General features: G+C 45.1%; 1 protein-coding gene across 4 annotated transcripts in view; it reads right to left on the bottom strand.

Annotated features, from left to right (window-relative positions):
* Window positions 1-19,170, bottom strand: part of cdcp1b (CUB domain containing protein 1b) — a 101,762-nt gene that overhangs the window by 30,617 nt on the left and 51,975 nt on the right. For all 4 annotated transcript variants that reach the window (XR_009507127.1, XM_059945687.1, XM_059945688.1 and 1 more), the window contains exons 5-7: window positions 12,165-12,383; window positions 10,652-11,026; window positions 1,074-1,433 (exon numbers count right to left, since the gene is read on the bottom strand). Coding sequence is in view for 3 of the 4 variants with exons in the window: in XM_059945687.1 (XP_059801670.1) it covers window positions 1,074-1,433; window positions 10,652-11,026; window positions 12,165-12,383 (954 nt within the window). In the remaining variant the exon portion in view is untranslated. The remainder of the gene's footprint in view (window positions 1-1,073; window positions 1,434-10,651; window positions 11,027-12,164; window positions 12,384-19,170) is intronic.

The raw sequence follows: 19,170 nt of genomic DNA, 5'->3' as shown, positions 1-19,170 counted from the left end.
TGATCACTGTCTCAAAAGCTCACCCACTGAGAGATCCAATACCTGACTAGGTTCATTTCTTAGCAGCAGATCCAGAATGGCCTTTCCTCCAGTTTGCTTGTCTACATATTGTGACAGGAATTGTTCCTGGATACACCTAACAAATTCTATCCCATCTGAACCTTTTGCACTAAGGGAGTACAAATCAGCATTCAGGAAGTTGAAATCATCCAACTTATTTTTGCAACTTTCCAAAATTTACCTCCAGATCTGTTCCTTGGTGACCGTATTGCTACTGGGGTTGGGGGGTGGGAGCGGAGCATAGATTACTTTCAATACAGTGATTGCTCCCTTCCTGTTTTTGACTTCCGCCCACATTGACTCAGTTGATAATTCCCCCACAGTGTTCTCACTTTCTTCAGGATGTCCCCCCTTTCATTTAAATCCTTAACGTAGATGACTAACTATATTGCACTCAGCTCAGATTCCTGTGGCACACCACTTGGCACAGGCCTCCAATCTCAGTAACAACCCTTACTACCATCCTCTGATTCCTTTTGCCAAGCCAGTGTTACAAAACATAAGACAGAAATGCCAGACTGCTCTCCAATTTAATGAAACTGTGACTGATCTGACATTGGCCTCATCTCCAATTTCTATTCTGTTCCCAATGACGTCACCACCCTACCCACTATCCATGATTCTGTCTATCCTGTCCCTGGGTACATTTTTAGTGATCCATCAAGAATGAAGTGTGTGGTAGAGAATTCCCCAAATCAAGGGGATGCTTCCTTATTTCGGTTTTCAATGACTGACTTATTCTGAGTAGCCCTAGGTTCCACTCTAGACTGTCCCACAGGAGATCCTCCTTTTGACCGACACTCTCAGAAATCACTGGTTTGAGGTGTTTGGGGGAAACAGAGATTTTGAGAGTTGGATTGATTGCCCTACTGGAAGGATACCCGCTGCCCATCACTAGCCTGGCCATAGATCAAAACTCAAGAACGTGGTGTTTCATACATTCAGAAGTTATCACACTTATTCTGATGCAGGGAGGTGGACTTTGGGTTGATGTTAGAAGACCAAATCCTTACCTTCATACTCCTTTACCAGCATGTGGAACACGAGGTTCAGTTGTCCACTTGAAGGCTCACAGTTGGACACATTGAGCCAGAATCTATGGGCCAGAGTAATGGGTGAATCGGGCAAAGCATCTGTTTCCCGATAACTGATCAAGTTGGAATGCTCCCATTGCTCATCCACGCTGATAATTACATGTCCGTGCTCACAGTGAGGCATTGACTGATTCAGGAAGCTCAGTTCAGCTATGTGGTCTTCCAGAATGGAGATATCCCATGATGCTGTCAACTTATTTGGCATTCCTAACTCCCAGTTGGGTGTTAGAAGATTGATAGAAGAACCAGCTTCTGGGGTGACTTTCATAATGTAGTCCTCTGTGGATGAAGGAGGGGACAATGAGTTGTGTATACATTGAGAGTTACATTACAGTGAAACCTAGAAGCAGATTGGAATACATGAGAAGTGTTGCATTGAGCTCAGTCACGTGCTTTATAGCCTGCAGTACATGGTCATTCAGAAATAGTCATAGCCACATCTGTAGGAGAACCTTCGGTTTGACCGGTTTGAATGCAAGGCGCGGAGCTCGGATGAGCGTCTGTATAGGTACCACAGTGTCTCTGCGAGGCTGAACCTTCCACTATGGAAAGGCTATGGAAAGGCATTTCCAGAAGGAACGGATAACGAGAGGGAGGAAAGGAAACCTCAGAGGGACTCTCTCTCCAAGACTGAGTGGAAAATTGTGAATTTTAAGGTGAGAAGTAAGAAGGCAGTTTGAACGGGGCACAAGTGTGCAAGTCGGCCTCTGAGACAGTGGGAGAGTTTAAAAGCGAGCAGATTAACGGAGCGGGTGTCGGAGTAGTGGGAGACAGAGTAGGAAGGCTTTGGCTCGAGAGGCTTCGGTGAGCAGAGGCTGAGGACGAGCTTGCTCCCAGTGAGGTAAGGACAGGTAAGCTCCTTTAATTAATCTAATTAGCTTAGGAGTAGGTAATGGAGGCAGCAGTTAGGGCAGTTGAGTGTCCGTTTGCAGTATGTGGGAAGTCAGGGCGAGCACAGCTGTCCCTGATGACTACACCTGTAAAAGGTGCATCCAGCTGCAGCTCCTGACAAACCGTTAGGGAACTGGAGCTGGATGAACTTCCGACCATTCAGGAGGCAGAGGCAGAAATAGACAGGAGTTTCAGGGAGATAGTCACTCCTAGGAGTCAGGAGACAGGTAGTTGGGTGACTGTCAGGAGAGGGAAGGGGAATAGACGGGAAGAGCAGAGCACCCCTGTGGCTGTTCCCATCAACAATAAGTATACTGTTTTGGATACCGTTGGTGGGGACGACCTACCAGGGACAAGTTGCAGTGGTTGCGTCTCTGGCACCGAGACTGGACCCTCAGCTCAGAAGGGAAGGAGGGAAAAGAGGAGAGCAGTAGTGATAGGGGATTCAATAGTTAGGGGGACAGATAAGAAGTTCTGTGGGAGAGATCGAGAATCTTGGATGGTCTGTTGCCTCCTTGGTGCCAGGGTCCGCGATATCTCAGATCAACTTCTCCGTATTCTCAGAAAGGAGGATGAGCAGCCAGATGTCATGGTCCATGTAGAGACCAATAACCTGGATAGGAAGAAGAAGGAGGTCCTGTAAAGAGAGTTTAGAGAGTTAGGTGCAAAGTTGAAGGATAGGACCTCCAGGGTTGCAATCTCAGGATTGCTCCCCATGCCATGTGCTAGTGAGGCTAGAAATAGGAAGATAATGCAGCTAAATACGTGGCTAAGGAGTTGGTGCAGGAGGGAGGGCTTCATGTTTCTGGACAATTGGACCTTGTTCCAGGGAAGGTGGGGCCTGTTCCACCTGAACTGGAAAGGTCTAATATCCTTGCGGGAAGGTTTGCTAGTGCTGCTCCGGGGTGTTTAAACTAGATTTGCAGGGGGAGGGGAACCAGAGTGTTAGAGCAGATAGTGAGGTGGAGGAGGATAAAGGTCATGCGAGAACTGCAAGTATAGTGCATGGAGTAAAGCCAGATCTAACATATAGAGAGGCTTTGAGGAAAGAGAAACAGAATAAAGGGTGTAAAGGTAGTAAGGTAGAAGGGCTAAAGTGTGTGTACTTCAATGCAAGAAGCATCAGGAACAAAGGTGATGAACTGAGAGCTTGGATACACACATGGAATTATGATGTAGTGACCATTACAGAGACTTGGCTGGCACCAGGACAAGAATGGATTCTCAATGTTCCTGGATTTCAGTGCTTTAAAAGGGATAGAGAGGCAGGGGGGGGGGGGAGGAGGGGTGGCATTACTGGTCATTTCTGGCATTACTTTCTGTAGTCAATGTTCATGCCATCAGGTTGGAGGCTACCCAGCCGGTATATAAGGTGTTGTTCCTCCAACCTGAGTGCGGCTTCATCTTGACAGTAGAGGAGGCCATGGATAGACATATCAGAATGGGAATGGAACGTGGAATTAAAATGTGTGGCCACTGGGAGATGGCATGAACACTGACTTCTCTAACTTCCGTTAATGCCCTTCCTCTCCCTAGTTTTTTTTGGTTTTTTTCCCCTCCCTATTTTTTCTTTCTCTCTCTGCCCATCACTCTGCCTGTTCTCCATCTCCCTTTGGTGCTCCCCTCCCCCGTTCTTTCTCCCTAGGCCTCCCGTCCCATGATCCTTTCCCTTTTCTAGCTCTGTATCCCTTTTGCCAATCACCTTTCTGGCTCTCAGCTTCACCCCACCCGCTCTGGTCTTCTCCTATCATTTTGCATTTTCTCCTCCCCCTCCTACTTTTAAATCTCTTACTATCTTTCTTTTCAGTTAGTTCCTGACGAAGGGTCTCGGCCTGAAACATCGACATTGCTTCTTCCTATAGATGCTGCCTGGCCTGCTGTGTTCCACCAGCATTTTGTGTGTGTTGCTTGGAGTACTGTGTCCAGTTCTGGTCGCCTCACTATAGGAAGGATGTGGAAGCATTGGAAAGGGTACAGAGGAGATTTACCAGAATGCTGCCTGGTTTAGAGAGTATGCATTATGATCAGAGATTAAGGGAGCTAGGGCTTTACTCTTTGGAGAGAAGGAGGATGAGAGGAGATGATAGAGGTATACAAGATATTAGGAGGAATAGACAGAGTGGACAGCCAGCACCTCTTCCCCAGGGCACCACTGCTCAATACAAGAGGACATGCGTTAAGGTAAGGGGAGGGAAGTTCAAGGGGGATATTAGAGGAAGGATTTTTACTCAGAGAGTGGTTGGTGTGTGGAATGCACTGCCTGAGTCAGTGGTGGAGACAGAAACACTAGTGAAGTTTAAGAGATTACGAGACAGGTATATGGAAGAATTTAAGGTGGGGGGGTTATATGGGAGGCAGGGCTTAAGGGTCGGCACAACATTGTGGGCTGAAGGGCCTGTACTGTGCTGTACTATTCTCTGTTCTATTAAGACAGGAGAGGATCTGAGGAAGAAAGTCCTTAACACATTGGGTAGTTGGAATGTGGACAGCATTGCCTGAGAGGGTGGTGGAGGCAGCTCTTACAGCATTTAACATCAGTTCTTAAATTACCATGGCACTGGAGGCTACAGGACAAGTGCTGGGGAATGGAATTAACATAGATGGGTATGTGATAGTTGGCATGGACATGCTGGGGCAGTTTGTCTGATTCAATGACTCCTGTTTTTACCTCCCTTCTTTTGTTTGCAAGCTGTTAATATCCCAAATCTTTCATCAGATGTATAGTTCCAGGGGTGCTACAGCACGAAGGGCATCAGATTTCCAGACCACTGTGACTTCTTCAGCAGAAGGACCTGTACCAGCTGGATGTATCGCAGCTGACTCAGAATGGAACCAGCATCCTTGTTTTCATGCTGTGGGGGAATCTTCAAACTAGCTTTATAATGTGATGAGGGATGCCAGCTGCCAAATGTCCAAGTAGGAGAGGGAGGGGGAAAATTAGCTGAAGTTCAGAGAAATCGATGTTCATGGCATCAGATTAGAGATGAGGTGTTGCTCATCCAATGTGAGAGTGGCCTTTCCTTGGCAGTAGAGGAGACCGTGGACCAGAGTGTCAGAACGGGAAGGGGGATTGGAATTAAAATGAATGGCCATTGGGAAATCCTGCTTTTGAAAGTGTTCAATAAAATGGCCCCCCCTATCTACATCAGGTCTTACCAGTGAAGAGGAGGAAACATTGGGAGCACCACATACAGTAGTAGACCCCAACAAATTTGCTGGTGAAGTATTGCCTTGCCTGGAAGGACTGTGTTTCAGGCACCGAATGGAGATGAATCGGCACTTCTATTGCTTGTAGGGAGGGAGATGAGTGGTGAGCGACAATTGGATAAATGAATGGTGGAAGGACTAATCAATGTGGAAAGTGGATACTGGGGTGGTGGGGAGGAAGTAGAGATGTGGTTGGTGATAGGATACTGTTGAAGATGGCTGCGGATCATGGGGTGAGATGGGATGTCTGAAAATGGAGGAGATGAGGGTGAAGGCAGCATCGATGGTGGAGGAACGGAAACAATGCTTTGAAGGAGGAGGACTTCTCTGATGTTCTGGATAGGAAAGCCACACCCTGGGAACAGATGCAGCAGAGCTGAAGGAACTGAGAAAAAAGAATGACATTTTTTTTTACAGGAGATAGGGTGGGAACACGCCTCATCAAGATAGCTATGGGAATTTGTAAGTTTATAAAAGATATCGGCAGTCAGCTTGTCTGCAAAGATGCTGTAAGAAAGATTGAGAAAGGGGAGAGAGGTGTCAGAAATAGACCAAGTGAATTTAAGGGCATGGTGGAAGTTGGGGGCAAAGTTGATGAAATTGATGAGCTCGGCATGGGTGCACCAATGCAGTCATCAGTGTGGCACAGTAGGAGTTGGGGAACATTACCAGTGAAGGCTTGCAGGATGGACTGTTCCATGTAGCCAATAAAGAGGTAAGCACAGCTGGGGCTCAGGCAGTTGCCCATGGCTACACTGTGGGTTTGGAAAACACAGAAGGAGCCGACAGAGATATTCCTGAGTGTGAGGACTAGTTCCGCCCGATGGAGAAGGCTGGTGGAGTAGGGAAACTGGTTGGGTCTGTTGCCAAAAAAGAAGCGGAGATCTTTAAGACCTTCTTGATGGGGATAGAAGTGTATAGGGACTGGACATTTACCTTAAAAGTAAGGCTATCAGGGCCAGGGAATTGAAAGCCATTGAGGACATGGAGAGCATGTGAAGTGTTGCTGATGGAATAAACTAAACAGGATAGAATGGTTGAGGTTTGCAGACACTGGTCAGTGGAGCAGAAGTGGCAGAAACTTTGGGCTGTTGATCCTGGGTAGGTGGTTAAAAACAACCAGTGTGGAGAAAGGGAACTATGAGGTTGATGACAGTGGATGGGAGATGGCGTGGGAGACAATAGCTTACCTGCAAGCAGAAAAAGTGCTACATCTCTTCCCTCACCTAGACCATAAGACATAGGGCAATATTAGGCCATTTGGCCCATCGAGTCTGCTCCACCATTCAATCACGGCTGATCCTTTTCTCTCCTCCTCAGCCCCGCTCCCCAGCCTTCTCCTTGTAAGCTTTGAAACCATGTCCAATCAAGAACCTGTCAATCTCTGCTTTAAATATACCCAACAGCTGCCTGTGGTAACAAATCCACAAATTCACCACACTCTGGCTATAGAAATTTCTCCGCATCAATGTTTTAAATGGACACCCCTCTATACTGAAGCTGTGCCCTCTTGTCCTAGACTCTCCTACTGTGGGAAATGCCCTTTCCACATCTACTCTGTCTCGGCCTTTCAACATTTGAAAGCTTTTAATGAGAATCCCCCTCATCCTTCTCAATTCCAGTGACTACAGACCCAGAGACATCAAACATTCCTCATATGACAACTCATTCGGACCCCAAACAGTCATTCCAGGTGAGTCAACACTTCATTGGGAATCTGTTGGGATCGTTTACTCTATCCAGTGCACTGTTGCAGCCCCCTTTACATTGACAGGATTTCCTGGTGGCCAACCATTTTAATCCCATCCCTATTTTCATTCCTACATCCATTGATTTGATGAGACCGCTCTCATTTTGGGGGAGCAACCTCATATTCTGTCTTGGGCACCTCCAACTTGATGGCATGAACATCGATTACTCTAACTTCTGGTAATTTTTCCCCCTAACCCTTCCCTCCTTCCATTCCAAAACTGGCTCCCCTTTTAACTCTTCTCTTCTCCTCACCTACCTGTCACCTCCTTCCTGGTGCCTTTCCTCCTTGCCTTTCTCCCATGATCTACTCTCCCCTCTTATCAGATTTCTACCTTTTCAGCCCTTTACCTTTTCCGTCTATCACCTCCCAGCTTCTCACTGCAACCCTTCCTCGATCCATTTGGCTTCACCTACCACCCGCCTTATTCTGGTTTTCCACTTCCTTCTCAGTCCCAATTCATTTCCATTGAAGCTGCCTGACCTGCAGAGCTCTTGTAGCATTTTGTATTTGTTGCTTCAAAAATTAGTTAGGAGAGTGGTAAAATATCACATGGAGATAGACTAATGAAAATCCCAATGTATTTCATAAATACGAGGGGTGATTGATAAGTTTGTGGCCTAGGGTAGAAGGAGTAAACTTTAGAAAACCTGGCATATTTATTTATCAACATAGTCCCCTCCTACATTTACACACTTAATCCAGCAGTCAAGGAGCATACGGAGCATACGGATCTGTGGACCTCCAGAAAGAGACCACAGCAGGGGTGATTGATAAGTTCATGGCCTGGGGTAGAAGGAGATGAGTTTTACAGCTAAACACAATGTACTCTGCAGATGCTGTGGTCAAATCAAGACGTACAAAATTGCTGGATGAACTCAGGAGGTCAGGCAGCATCCGTTGAAAGAAGCAGTCACCGTGTCGGATCGAGACCCTTCATCAGGACTAAAGAAGGAGGGGGCAGGTGCCCTATAAAGAAGGTGGGGGGAGGGTGGAAAACCAATCAGAGGAAAGATCAAGGGGTGAGGGTGGGGGAGGGGAAGCAGGGAGGGGATAGGCAGGAGAGGTGAAGAAGGAATCTAAGGGGAAAGTGCTATGGGTAGTAGAAGAAGGCAGAGTCATGAGAAGTGATAGGCAGCTAGAAGAGGAGACAGAGTGAAGGTGGGATGGGGGAAGGGAGAGGGAGGGAACTACCGGAAGTTGGAGAATTCGATGTTCATACCAAGGGGCTGGAGACTACCCAGATGGTATATGAGATGTTGTCTTCTAACTGAAGTTTGGCCTCAAATGTTCCAGATTTTCTAAAGTTGACTCCTTCGACCTTAGGCCACAAACTTATCAATCACCCCTCGTATATTAAGAATAGAAGGGAAAGAGTTGGGCTCATTTGTGACCCAAGTTAGATTCACTGTCTGGAGGCACAAGAATTGGGCAAGGTCTGAAATAGGGACTTCTATATTCAGAAAGGAGAAGTATGCTGCTGGTGGAGATTTCAGAAAGGGACCAGGTGATATTCTACAGTCTTTAGAGGGAGGAGCTATTAGGCAGATCAAAATTGATGGAACTTTGGATAGTGAGGAAGTTGTCAAAGGATTCAGACCAGCTGGAAACGTGGGAGGAGAAAGAGCAGATCGAGTTTAATCTAGGTAAGTGTGAGATGTTGCATTTTGGGGGGCAAATAAAGTCATAGAATTGTACAACATAAGAAAAGACCCTGGTGCCAATGCTGACAAAGATGTTTATTCACCCTAATGTTGGTGCTGGAAACGTACTGCCAGATTGGGTGATTAGGGCAGATACGATCGCAGTGTTTAAGAGGTTTTAATTTAGGCACCTGAACATGCAAGGAATGGGGGAAGGGGCTGTGAACTTTGTATGAACATTGATGGCATTGGTTTAATTTGGTATCATGGTCAGCGCAGACATGGTGGCCGAGAGGTCTGTTTCTGTGCTCTACTGTATTTTATATTCCATGTGCATATCAAGGAGGCTACATCCCCAGAGCCCAGTGAGATATATCCCAGACTGCATAAAGATGCAAGGGAGGAAACTGGACACAGTTGAGTGAAATTTTCAGATATTCATTGGCAACTGATTAGAGGATATAGGATGTACTGCATGGAGTACATGGTGACTTGGTGTCAGAACAGGCTTGGCAGTTGTTAATGGGCTGGAGGTCTGTGACTAGTAGCGTTCTGCAGGGATCTGCATATAAATGCCTTGGGTGAAATTTGTATAGATGGCCAAGTAAATTCCCAGATGATACAAAGATTGGTGGTGTTGTGGAGAGTGTAAAGATTCCAAAAACACAGCATGATATAAGTCAGTTTCAGATATAGGCAGACAAATGGCAGTTTAATCTGGGTAAGTGTGGATGTTGCACTTGTAGAGATCAAGTGTAAAGGGGAATGTATATAGATAATGATAGAGTTCTTAACAGTGTTGATTTACTGATGGATCTTGGGGTCCAAGTCCATAGCTCCCTGAAAATGGCTATGCAAATTGATAGTGGTCAAAAAATCATGTGAAATAATTGCCTTTATTAGTTGAGGAACTGAGTCCAAGAGTAAGGAGATTTTGTTGCAACTTTATAAAATTTTAGTCAGGCTGCATCTGCAGCATTGCATTCAGTTCTGGTCACCTTATTATAGGAAGGATGTGGAGGCTTAAGTAAAGATACAGAAGAGGTTTATCTGGATACTGGCTGGAAAAGAGTGGATGTGCCAGAAAGAGACATACGCCACAAGCAATTTATGTTCATCACGCTGCCACACACAGTCATATAATAATGTCCAGGCTCACTGTTTTGTGGCTTGACTAAAGGGTAAAAGCTGCGGTAGGGTGATAGGGAGAACTTTTCCTATCCCCTTCAAAATTTCAGTTGAATGAACAGGCACCACTTTGGTTCAATATCTCAACCAACAATGTAGCAAGCCCTTCAAGTCACACAACATGGAAACAAACACTTTGGTCCAAAGAGATCCAGGCAGATCAGGATGCCCAAATCCCAAACTAATCCAATTTGGCAGCGTTTGATCGATACTCCTCCAAGTCCTTCCTATCCATGTATCTGTTGAGGCGTCTTTTAAATGTTGTTAATAATACTGCTATCAGTTAATATTGGAAGAATGAAGGCAATCTAGATTTGGGCAAGTACATCTACAGGTTTGATTGGGACCATCCCTATACCTGGAACATAGTTTTCAAGTATTAAGTCCCAGTGACAGATGGCTGAGAGCTGGACGCTAACCAGGAATATTCACAGGATAATGGCATGGGAATTAAACAGAAATTTCCATAAGCTTGCTGGGTAAGGATAGAAGCCCGTGGTGTTATACATCACTATGGGCAGGCTGAGAGTGCTTGGTGCTACCACAGCACAATTCCAGACATAGTTATATAATGGAACGCAGATACAGCTGCTAGCCGACCCAACGTACAATGGCAGGCATATAGGATGATATCCTTTAATTTGGCACTGAACAAGTGATAAAATTTGGGTTAACTGACATCTATTGTTTAAAGTATAATTACTATTGAATAACATCTTTGACCCACACTGAATTCCTTGAAGCTGTAGTTCAGTCTCTATTTTTTTTACTATTAATCAAAAGTCAACCATCCTTTTACCACAAGCTTAGCATATTACCTGTGACACGTGGAATGAAGGACAGGCTGATGTCTACATCGCTGGAGCCCCACCCATCCGATGTCAGAAGTTCCAATGACACACTGTCAGTGGTCTGAATCAGTTCCATTGCTCCGCCAGGACAGAAGAGACCCACTGTGGACCTGGCCCCATTCTCACAGAACGTACTCATGTTGTAAGTCAAGTTGCCATCACAGCTTTGGCCTGGAAGAAGTTGTTGGAGCTTTAGCCTTTTGGCAGCTAACTCTATCGTCATCTCAGGTGGAGCTTCAAGGACCCACTTGAATGTTTGTTGAAGTACTGGCAAGGAGGTAATTTCAGACGGCAGGACGAGATCCACATTCTTCACTGAGCACTTGTCCTGGTCTTTACAGGCTTCACATGAGAAAACAAGGGCAAAGAGAGGGTAATGTTGACTGCTACAGGAATTTTGGAAGGAACTGGTACAATTTCACCCCACCAATGTCACAAGGAGTGATCTGATGAGAAAGAACCCCGGCACCAAATGCAACATTCTCCAGTCAGCCATTAACCTTGGGATGGACCAGAAAGCACCCATGTCTATCCAAAACTGAGTATTCATTAGTGCAACAGCAGTGACCACCTCTTCAAACACAGCATATTCATTCTAAGACCCAGAAGCTTCCAGCAACATCAACTGTGGCACCTCAGAAGAATAACCTCAGTGATGGTCTTGTGGTCATAGGGTGGTTGCACAAACTTGCCTGGTTCATTGATGTACTTGGGACAGGGATCTGCTGCCTAGACCTGGTAAGTAACTGATTGCTGACCACAAGAATATGACTGGCTCTTGGATGCCCTCTGATATAATTGAAGAGGTCATCTGTCAGTTGGGGATGAGTACAAAGTGCTGGCCTGGCCAACAAGCCCTCAGTTGTGAGTGATGATACTAACTCCAGAGAGTACAGAGCCTAGCAACAGGCAGTTGTCTAAACTCTGCTGTTAGGGCATTACTGAGCAAAGTCAAGTGGAGGGAATCGGAAATTAAGAACTTACTGTGTGATAAGACACATTGCTGGTCCCCAGAGCCCATTACCCGAAAAGGCACTCCAAGCAGATGAACTAAAGTGCACTTCATAAGGAGTGGTAATTCAGGGCTTCATGGGAAGAATCGAGATTTATGACTAATCAGTCAGCTCCTTCAAAAAGCTGGAACAGTTACCTCTCTGCTCTACATGTATAGGAAAGATGCTGTTGGCATCTGTAAAAGACTCTGTGAAACTCCCCTATCTTGTTGGCAGGCCTGCCTTCACAGATGCTGCCTGACCAGCTGAGCTTTCCCAGGCTTTGCTTCAGATTGCCAGCATCTGCAGATTTTTGGCTTGCATCTGTACCTCTGCGTACAACGGGGAGCTAGTTAGAGAGATCCACCCTGGCATTTCACTAAAGCTGCAGTCATGTCAAACCTACTCTGGCTCTAATGATAAAGCAAAGGGAACAGTACTCCAAACTACGCAGCATGCTCTACATCAACGGTGGTAGGAGTACTTACATATGTTCCTGGTAGCTTCCACAGCAATGTCCTTTGCCACGTTACACTGGAAGTGGAAAGAGATATTGAGGTGGTCACCCGGATTGAGTTGCAGCTCAGAGGCACAGTCAGATGCAACAGGAAACTTGCAGATGCAGAACAAGCCATTGCTGTCTTCCAACAGCTGTTTAAATTTCACCAAAGCATCATCTTCCTTCCTCAGTTTAATTTCAAACCTCTCTGTAGATTTAAAAACAACATCCAGATATGTCAATAGATGTGCCAGAATCAATTAGCAAACAGACTTGTACCTTGGCAGGACTTTACACAACCTGTGACCTGCGAAAAGCTTTCCAAACATTCTACTGTGTTCCACCATTTTTCACATTATATGTTAATAATATAGATGATGGAATTAATGGCTTTCTGGCCAAGTTTGTGGATGGTACAAAGATAGGTGGAAGGGCAAGGAGTGTTGAGAAAGCAGGGAATATGCAGAAGGACTTGGATAAATTAGGAGAATGGACAAAGAAATGTCAGATGGAACACAGTGTAGAGAAGTGTATGGCCATGCACTTTGGTAGAAGGAATAAAGGCAAACAATATTTTCTAAATAGGGAGTGAATTCAGAAATCAGAGGTGCAAAAGGACTTGGGAGCCCTACTGCTGGTTAACTTGCTGGTTGCGTCGGTAGTAAGGAAAGTTAGTAAACAATGTTAGGGTCAATTTTGAGAAGACTAGAATATAAAAACAAGGATCGGATGCTGAGACTTGATGAGACTGTAAGCATTTTCAGGCCCATACCTATGAAAGGATGTGCTACATTGAAGAGAGTCGGAAGAGGTTTATGAGGATGATCCCAAGAATGAGGAGCACTTGATGACTAGGCTTATACTCACAGGGCTTTAAAAGAATGGGAGGATGGGATCTCAGTGAATCCTACTGAATATTTAAAGTTTTAGATAGAGTGCAGAGGATGTTTTCAATAGTGTGAGAGTCACACCCTCAAAGTAGAAAGACACCCCTTTAGAACTGAGATGAAGAGGAATTTCTTTAGCTAGAGGGTGGTGAAGCTGTGGAATTCTTTGCCAGGCAGGAGAACAAGGTTGAGTAGAAAAATAAGCTATGTTTGAATGGTGGAGCAGACTTGATGGCTGAATAATTCTGCTCCTGTGCTTGCTGGCATTATGTTTTTATGGTGTTTCTGAAGTCACTAATGAAGTGCACATTAAGACACCACAAACAACAGTAAAACAGATTGCTTCCATCCCCGCTCAGTTCATTGTGAACACATTCATTTGTGCTGTGTTGCCTGCTCTGAGAAGCTCCAGCCTCCAGATAGTCAGTTCTTCGTGTATCCCAGGCACTCAACTACAACAAAAGTATCTGTGTTTTGTCACACCCGAGAGCTTGTTAGGTGACGGCTAGCTGCAGTTTTCCCTGCATTTTAGAAGCATTCACAGTTTGAAGCAAATTTCATTGACTATAAAGTGTTTTGAGATGTTCTGAAAGAAGCTGGAGACAAGGGGGAGTGGAACAGGAATAAAAATCACAAGAGATTCTGCAGATGCTGGAAATCGTGAGCACCCACTCAAAGTGCTGAGGGAACTCAGTAGTCAGGCAGCATCCATGGAGGATTTACACTGAGATCTTTTTTCTTTGTGATTTCTTTCTTTCTGTGCTATGTTTTACTGAGTGTTGGAGACAGCAAATAGAAGGAGGGTGTGATCCTCTGTAGTCCTTATGGTAAAGGAAGCTCTAGGAATTAAATCCAGTAGTGATGAAGGAACAGTGATGCATTTCCCAGTTAGGAATGGTGGGCAACCTGAAGGTGATGATACTCCCATGTACCTCCTGCCATTGACACAGGTGAGAGAGATAAGAAACTGCACATGCGACAACTTAAACCATCCGAGATGTCAACCTGCCAGAGGGTTGAAAAGCAGTTAGAATGAACTGCTTTAATAAAGTGAAGGAGTGTATTCAATGAATTCTTTCACTCTACCAATGCCAATGTCTTGAGGATTTCCTGACTGGTGGGCTCTTCCTAGAGGTTTGAACAAAGTCCTTGGCAAAGCCTTCTGCATCCAATATTATCACTGGCACTTATCCAAATCTACACTGTAGATGTGGTCATCAGTGACCAAAGTACGAAAAGAAAGAAAGAAAATCTATTGTTCTGATAGGAAGAGATGATCTGATAAATCCTGGAAATAGCGGAGATGCAATAGCAGAGGATTCTTGTGAGCTTGTGATCACAGTGATTTAGTTTTAAACCGCTAGCATGATAATGTGCAGGAACATGCATCAGGAGCAGTGGCCCATCCAACCCTAGACATGATCCACTCTTCAATAAGATCCCCCGCGAGCTGCTTCTCCACCCTAAAACACTTTGCACGTCCTCACCTACTGACAAAATGGTTCTGCTTCTAATGTTCAAACACTTATTCCCCTGAGTGAGAAAATCTTTTCTTCATCATTGTCCAAAATGGTGAGTTCTTCTGGTTAGTTCTATACCTCTAGTTCTGAGTTCTCCCATGAGAGAATAAGCTCTACAATCCACTCCATCCCTACAATTCCTCCTCAGATCTTATGAGTTATTTCTCATTCTTCCAAACTCCATCAGGTGATGGTACAAGTCCAGTGCATCTATTCTGCTTTCAGTCTCACAAACCTTCTCTGAACTGCTCCAACACATTCACATATTCCCCACCAATAATCCACAATATTTCAAACATTCACGTCCTTCCAAGTGAGGAGACAAACATTGTCCACACTTCTCCAAGTATGGACTCACCAATGTATTCATTTCCCAATCAATATACAATAACATTCTGTGAGCTTTCCCAATTAACTGCTGTATGTGCACATTTGTCACTTGGACTTCCCATTCTCAGCATTCCAGAGCTCTGTAATTCTGCCACATTTGATACTATAATTTTTGCCCACATTATACTCTATTTGCCTGAACTCTGCCTAATCACACATCTCCTTTAGTTCCTTGTGCAACTCCTCAGCAGTTCACGGCTGGATCTTTTACCCACTGTCACCTTACCCTCCTTTGCCTCTGGACAACATCCAAGCATGTGCTGATGTGACAAGATAGATTCACCTCACCATCTTATTTCCAAATTCTGCACTATTAGCAAACTGGATGTCACTATTGATCAGAAACTCAACCGGACCATTTATGTAAACAACATGACAATAGGGCCCGAGTATCCTGCAGCAAGTTATCACCCGGTAGTGTAATACCATTGCAGTGCCAGTTCCCCCACTCTCCAAAAGGAGTTTGTACATTCTCCCCATGACCAAGTGTGTTTTCCCTGAGTGTTCCCATTTTCTCCCATATTCCATGTTATTATGGTAATAGTTCACACGGGCATAATAGGATGGTACAGTCTTGTTAATCTGGACGGGCTTTTTACCATGCTGTGTCTTTAATAAACAAATAAATAAATAAATATGTCACTTTGCAAACCTTTGCACCATTTATAAGATGAGGTGGAGCACTTTCCATTTGGTGGAATGAGTGCAGCTCCAGAAACTTGCAGGAAGCTCCACAACATCCAAGACATATCAGCTGCTTGACTGGGATCTATCCGGCCTCTGGATATTGATTCCTTCCAGAGTGACTGCAGTGTGGACCAATTACAGAACAAGCTTCTCATAGCAGCACCTCTCAGACCCACAAACTCTGTAACCAAGGGCAAAATGTGCACGGAAAAAAACACTTCTTGCAGGTTACCCTGCAGGATTTAGAGAGGCCTGATTAGCCTGATCACAATGACCAATTCACCTTTTTGGACAGTGGAAGGAAATGAGAGCACCTGGAGAAACTCACTTATTCCTCAAGGAGGACATACAATAGCCTTACAGAGGATGCTGGGATTGAACTACCCTAGCATCATGGCTCAAAGGGCCAGAATAGCATATTCTGTGCTTATTTGTATCTCCAAATCAATAAATAAATAACTTCTTACAAGGTGAAGTCTAACATTATGAATAGCTAAGATGTTCACTCCCATATGAGCTCAGAACCTTTTATGCATGCGTTGTAAGGGAGAATAGAACTACATCTATGTGACACCCAGCAGCATCTGGTGATCCTGTGGTCTGTCTTGGAGGCTGACATCAGAATGTTTTTTGAGAGAGGTGAACTCTTCAAGGCGCCAAGCCCTGATGGTGTACCTGTTAGGCCACTCAGTGGAAATTGCTATTGTCCAGGTGATCCAAGGCCAAATGGAGAGCCAATGAGATTATATCTGCTGCAGACCTATTGTGGCGATAGGCAAATTGCAGCAGGTCCAGGTCCATGCTTAGTAGAGGTTAGGAAAAACTGGAGAAGGACTATGAGGGGACTGCACACTCGAAGAATACCTCAACTGTGCTGCGGAGACTAAGTGGCTTCAACAGAAGGAGACACTGGAAAAGGCCCAACCAGCTACATCCACTACCACCTCAGTGATCTGCATCTGCCAATACTGCAATAGGTCTTCTGGATCACGGATCGACCTCTTCAGTCATCTCAAGACCCGAAAGTGACCAGATCAACCACCAAGAGAAGAATCATGCTCGACTACAAATGATCGCTCATAATGACAATGCTGACATCCAAACTTTTCTTAAATGTTGAAATCGAGCTCGCATGCACTACTTGCACTGGCAGCTCGTGCCACACTCTCACCACCCTCTGATTGAAGAAGTTCCCCCTCATGTTCCCCTTAAACTTTTCATCTTTCACTCTTAATCCATGATCTCTAGCTGTAGTCCCACCCAATCTCAGCAGAAAATGCCTGCTTATATTTACCCCATCTATACCCCTCATAATTTTGTATATCCCTATCAAATCTCCTACATTACAAGGAATAAAGTCCTAACCTATCCTGCCGCATAGCGTCCTTGCTGTCCATTACACTCCAATCTCAGCGTCATCTGCAAATCTGCTGACCCAGTTTAACATATTATCTTCCAGATTGTTGATATAGATGGCACACAGCAGCAGACTCTACACCAATCCCGAGGCACTCCAATGGTCATAGGCCTCCAGTCAGAGAGGCAACCATCTACTGGCACTCTCTGACTTCTCCCACAAAGCTAATGTTTAGTCCAATTTCTACCTCATCTTGAACACCATGGGATTGAACCTTCCTGACTAATGAGTGTGTGGGACCTTGTCAAACCCTTGTTGAAGTCCATGTAAGCAACATACACTGCCTTGCCTTCATCAAATCTCCTGTTAGCTCTAAGATTGGTTAGATACAATCTGTCACATACAAAGCCATGCTGACTATCCCCAATCAGTCCCTGTCTATCCAAATACTCACATATCCTGTCCATTAGAATAATTTACCCACTACTGGTCAGGCTCACTGGCCAATAATTTCCTGGTTTATTTTTAGAGCCTTTCTTAAACAGCAGAACAACGTTAGCTATCCTCCACTCCTCTGGAATCTCACCTGTCCCTAAAGATTATTTAAATATCTCTGCTAGGGCATTTCTGTACTTGCCTCCCATAGGTTCTGATGGAATATCTTGTCAGGCCCTAGAGATTTATCCATCCTAATTTTCCTCAAGATAGCAAATAACTCCTCCTCTGTAAACTGTATCGGATCCACGATGTCACCGTCACTTTGCCTCATTACTACAGATCCCATGTCTGTCTCCCAAGTAAATAAAGATGCAAAAAATCCATTTAAGACCTACCCCAACTCTTTTGGCTGATTGCATAGATTACCATTCTGATCTTCCAGAGGACCAATTTTGTCCCTGTCAATCCTTTTGTTCTTAACATATCTGTGGAATCCCTTAGGATCCCTTAGATACATTAGGACTGTGTGTGTGTCCTTTGTTTCATGGAATCCTGGTTAACCCCTTCCGTACCGGATGCAGCAATTCAGATCGACGGGTTTACTATACACCGTCAGGATAGATCTATAGAGTCTCTCAAGAGCAGAGGTGGAGGAGTATGCCTCATGATCAACTCTTCTTGATGCACAAATGTACCAGTGCCGTCCCAGTTCTGCTCACCAGACCTGGAACATCCAGCAGTAAAGTGTCGTCCTGTTTACCCACCACGGGGGTTCTCCGGGGTCACTCTGGGAGCAGTTTACATTCCACCTCCGGCCAATGTCACGCAGGCTTTAGCTGGTCTGAGCAATGGGATCAACATCCACGAAACAGCCCATCCTAACACCTTCACCATCGTTTTGGGAGATTCTCACCTGGCCAGTCTGAAAAAATCACTAAGCAATTACCATCAACAGATCACTTGCAATACCAGAGGAAACAACACACTGGACCATAGCTACACCACCATCACAAATGCCTACCGTGCTATTCCATGCCCTCACCTCAGGAAGACTGATCACCTGGCTGTACCTCTACTCCCTGAGTATAGGCAGAGACTGAAGCCTGCAGCACCAGTAGTGAGGACCAAGAAGGTTTGGACAAGGGAAGTGCGGGAGTGCCTACAGGACTGCTTTGAGTTGGTGGACTGGACCGTATTCAGGGATTCATCTTTGAATCTGATGAGTATGCTGCGGTTGTTACCAACTTCATTAAAACCTGTGTGGATGAGTGTGTGCCTACAAAGACTTACTGTATATTTCCATACTTTGTTGTTCATCCATGGTTTCCGATTCAGTAACACTCAGATGTTATTATTGCTGGTACTTGATCCAGTCCATGACTGTGGTGGTATTTTCCTCTAGGTCAATTCCCCAATCATGTGTTGCTTGGCATGCAGAGATTCCATTCTATGAACTCAACGCAGTCTTGAAGATGTGAGACAACACCCTCAGGTCATACTGTCACTGACTTGGCAATTGGTTTTGCCTTCCTTGTCGCTGGTCTGTAAGCTGGAGTTAGAAATGAGGGCAGGCCCAGCTGGGGGCATGAGGGCATGGATAAGCCTTGTATGGGCCCACAATATTGGTGTGAACCTGGTTGCCTCTTGTGGGGCATTTCACATTCTGGCAAAATTTAGGAAGTACTGCCTTAAGGCTGGTTTGATTGAAGTCACCAG

This window comes from Hypanus sabinus, chromosome 20 (assembly GCF_030144855.1).
Source record: "Hypanus sabinus isolate sHypSab1 chromosome 20, sHypSab1.hap1, whole genome shotgun sequence".
NCBI classification, from domain to species: Eukaryota; Metazoa; Chordata; class Chondrichthyes; order Myliobatiformes; family Dasyatidae; genus Hypanus; species Hypanus sabinus.
This window is presented reverse-complemented; position numbering and strand designations above follow the sequence as displayed.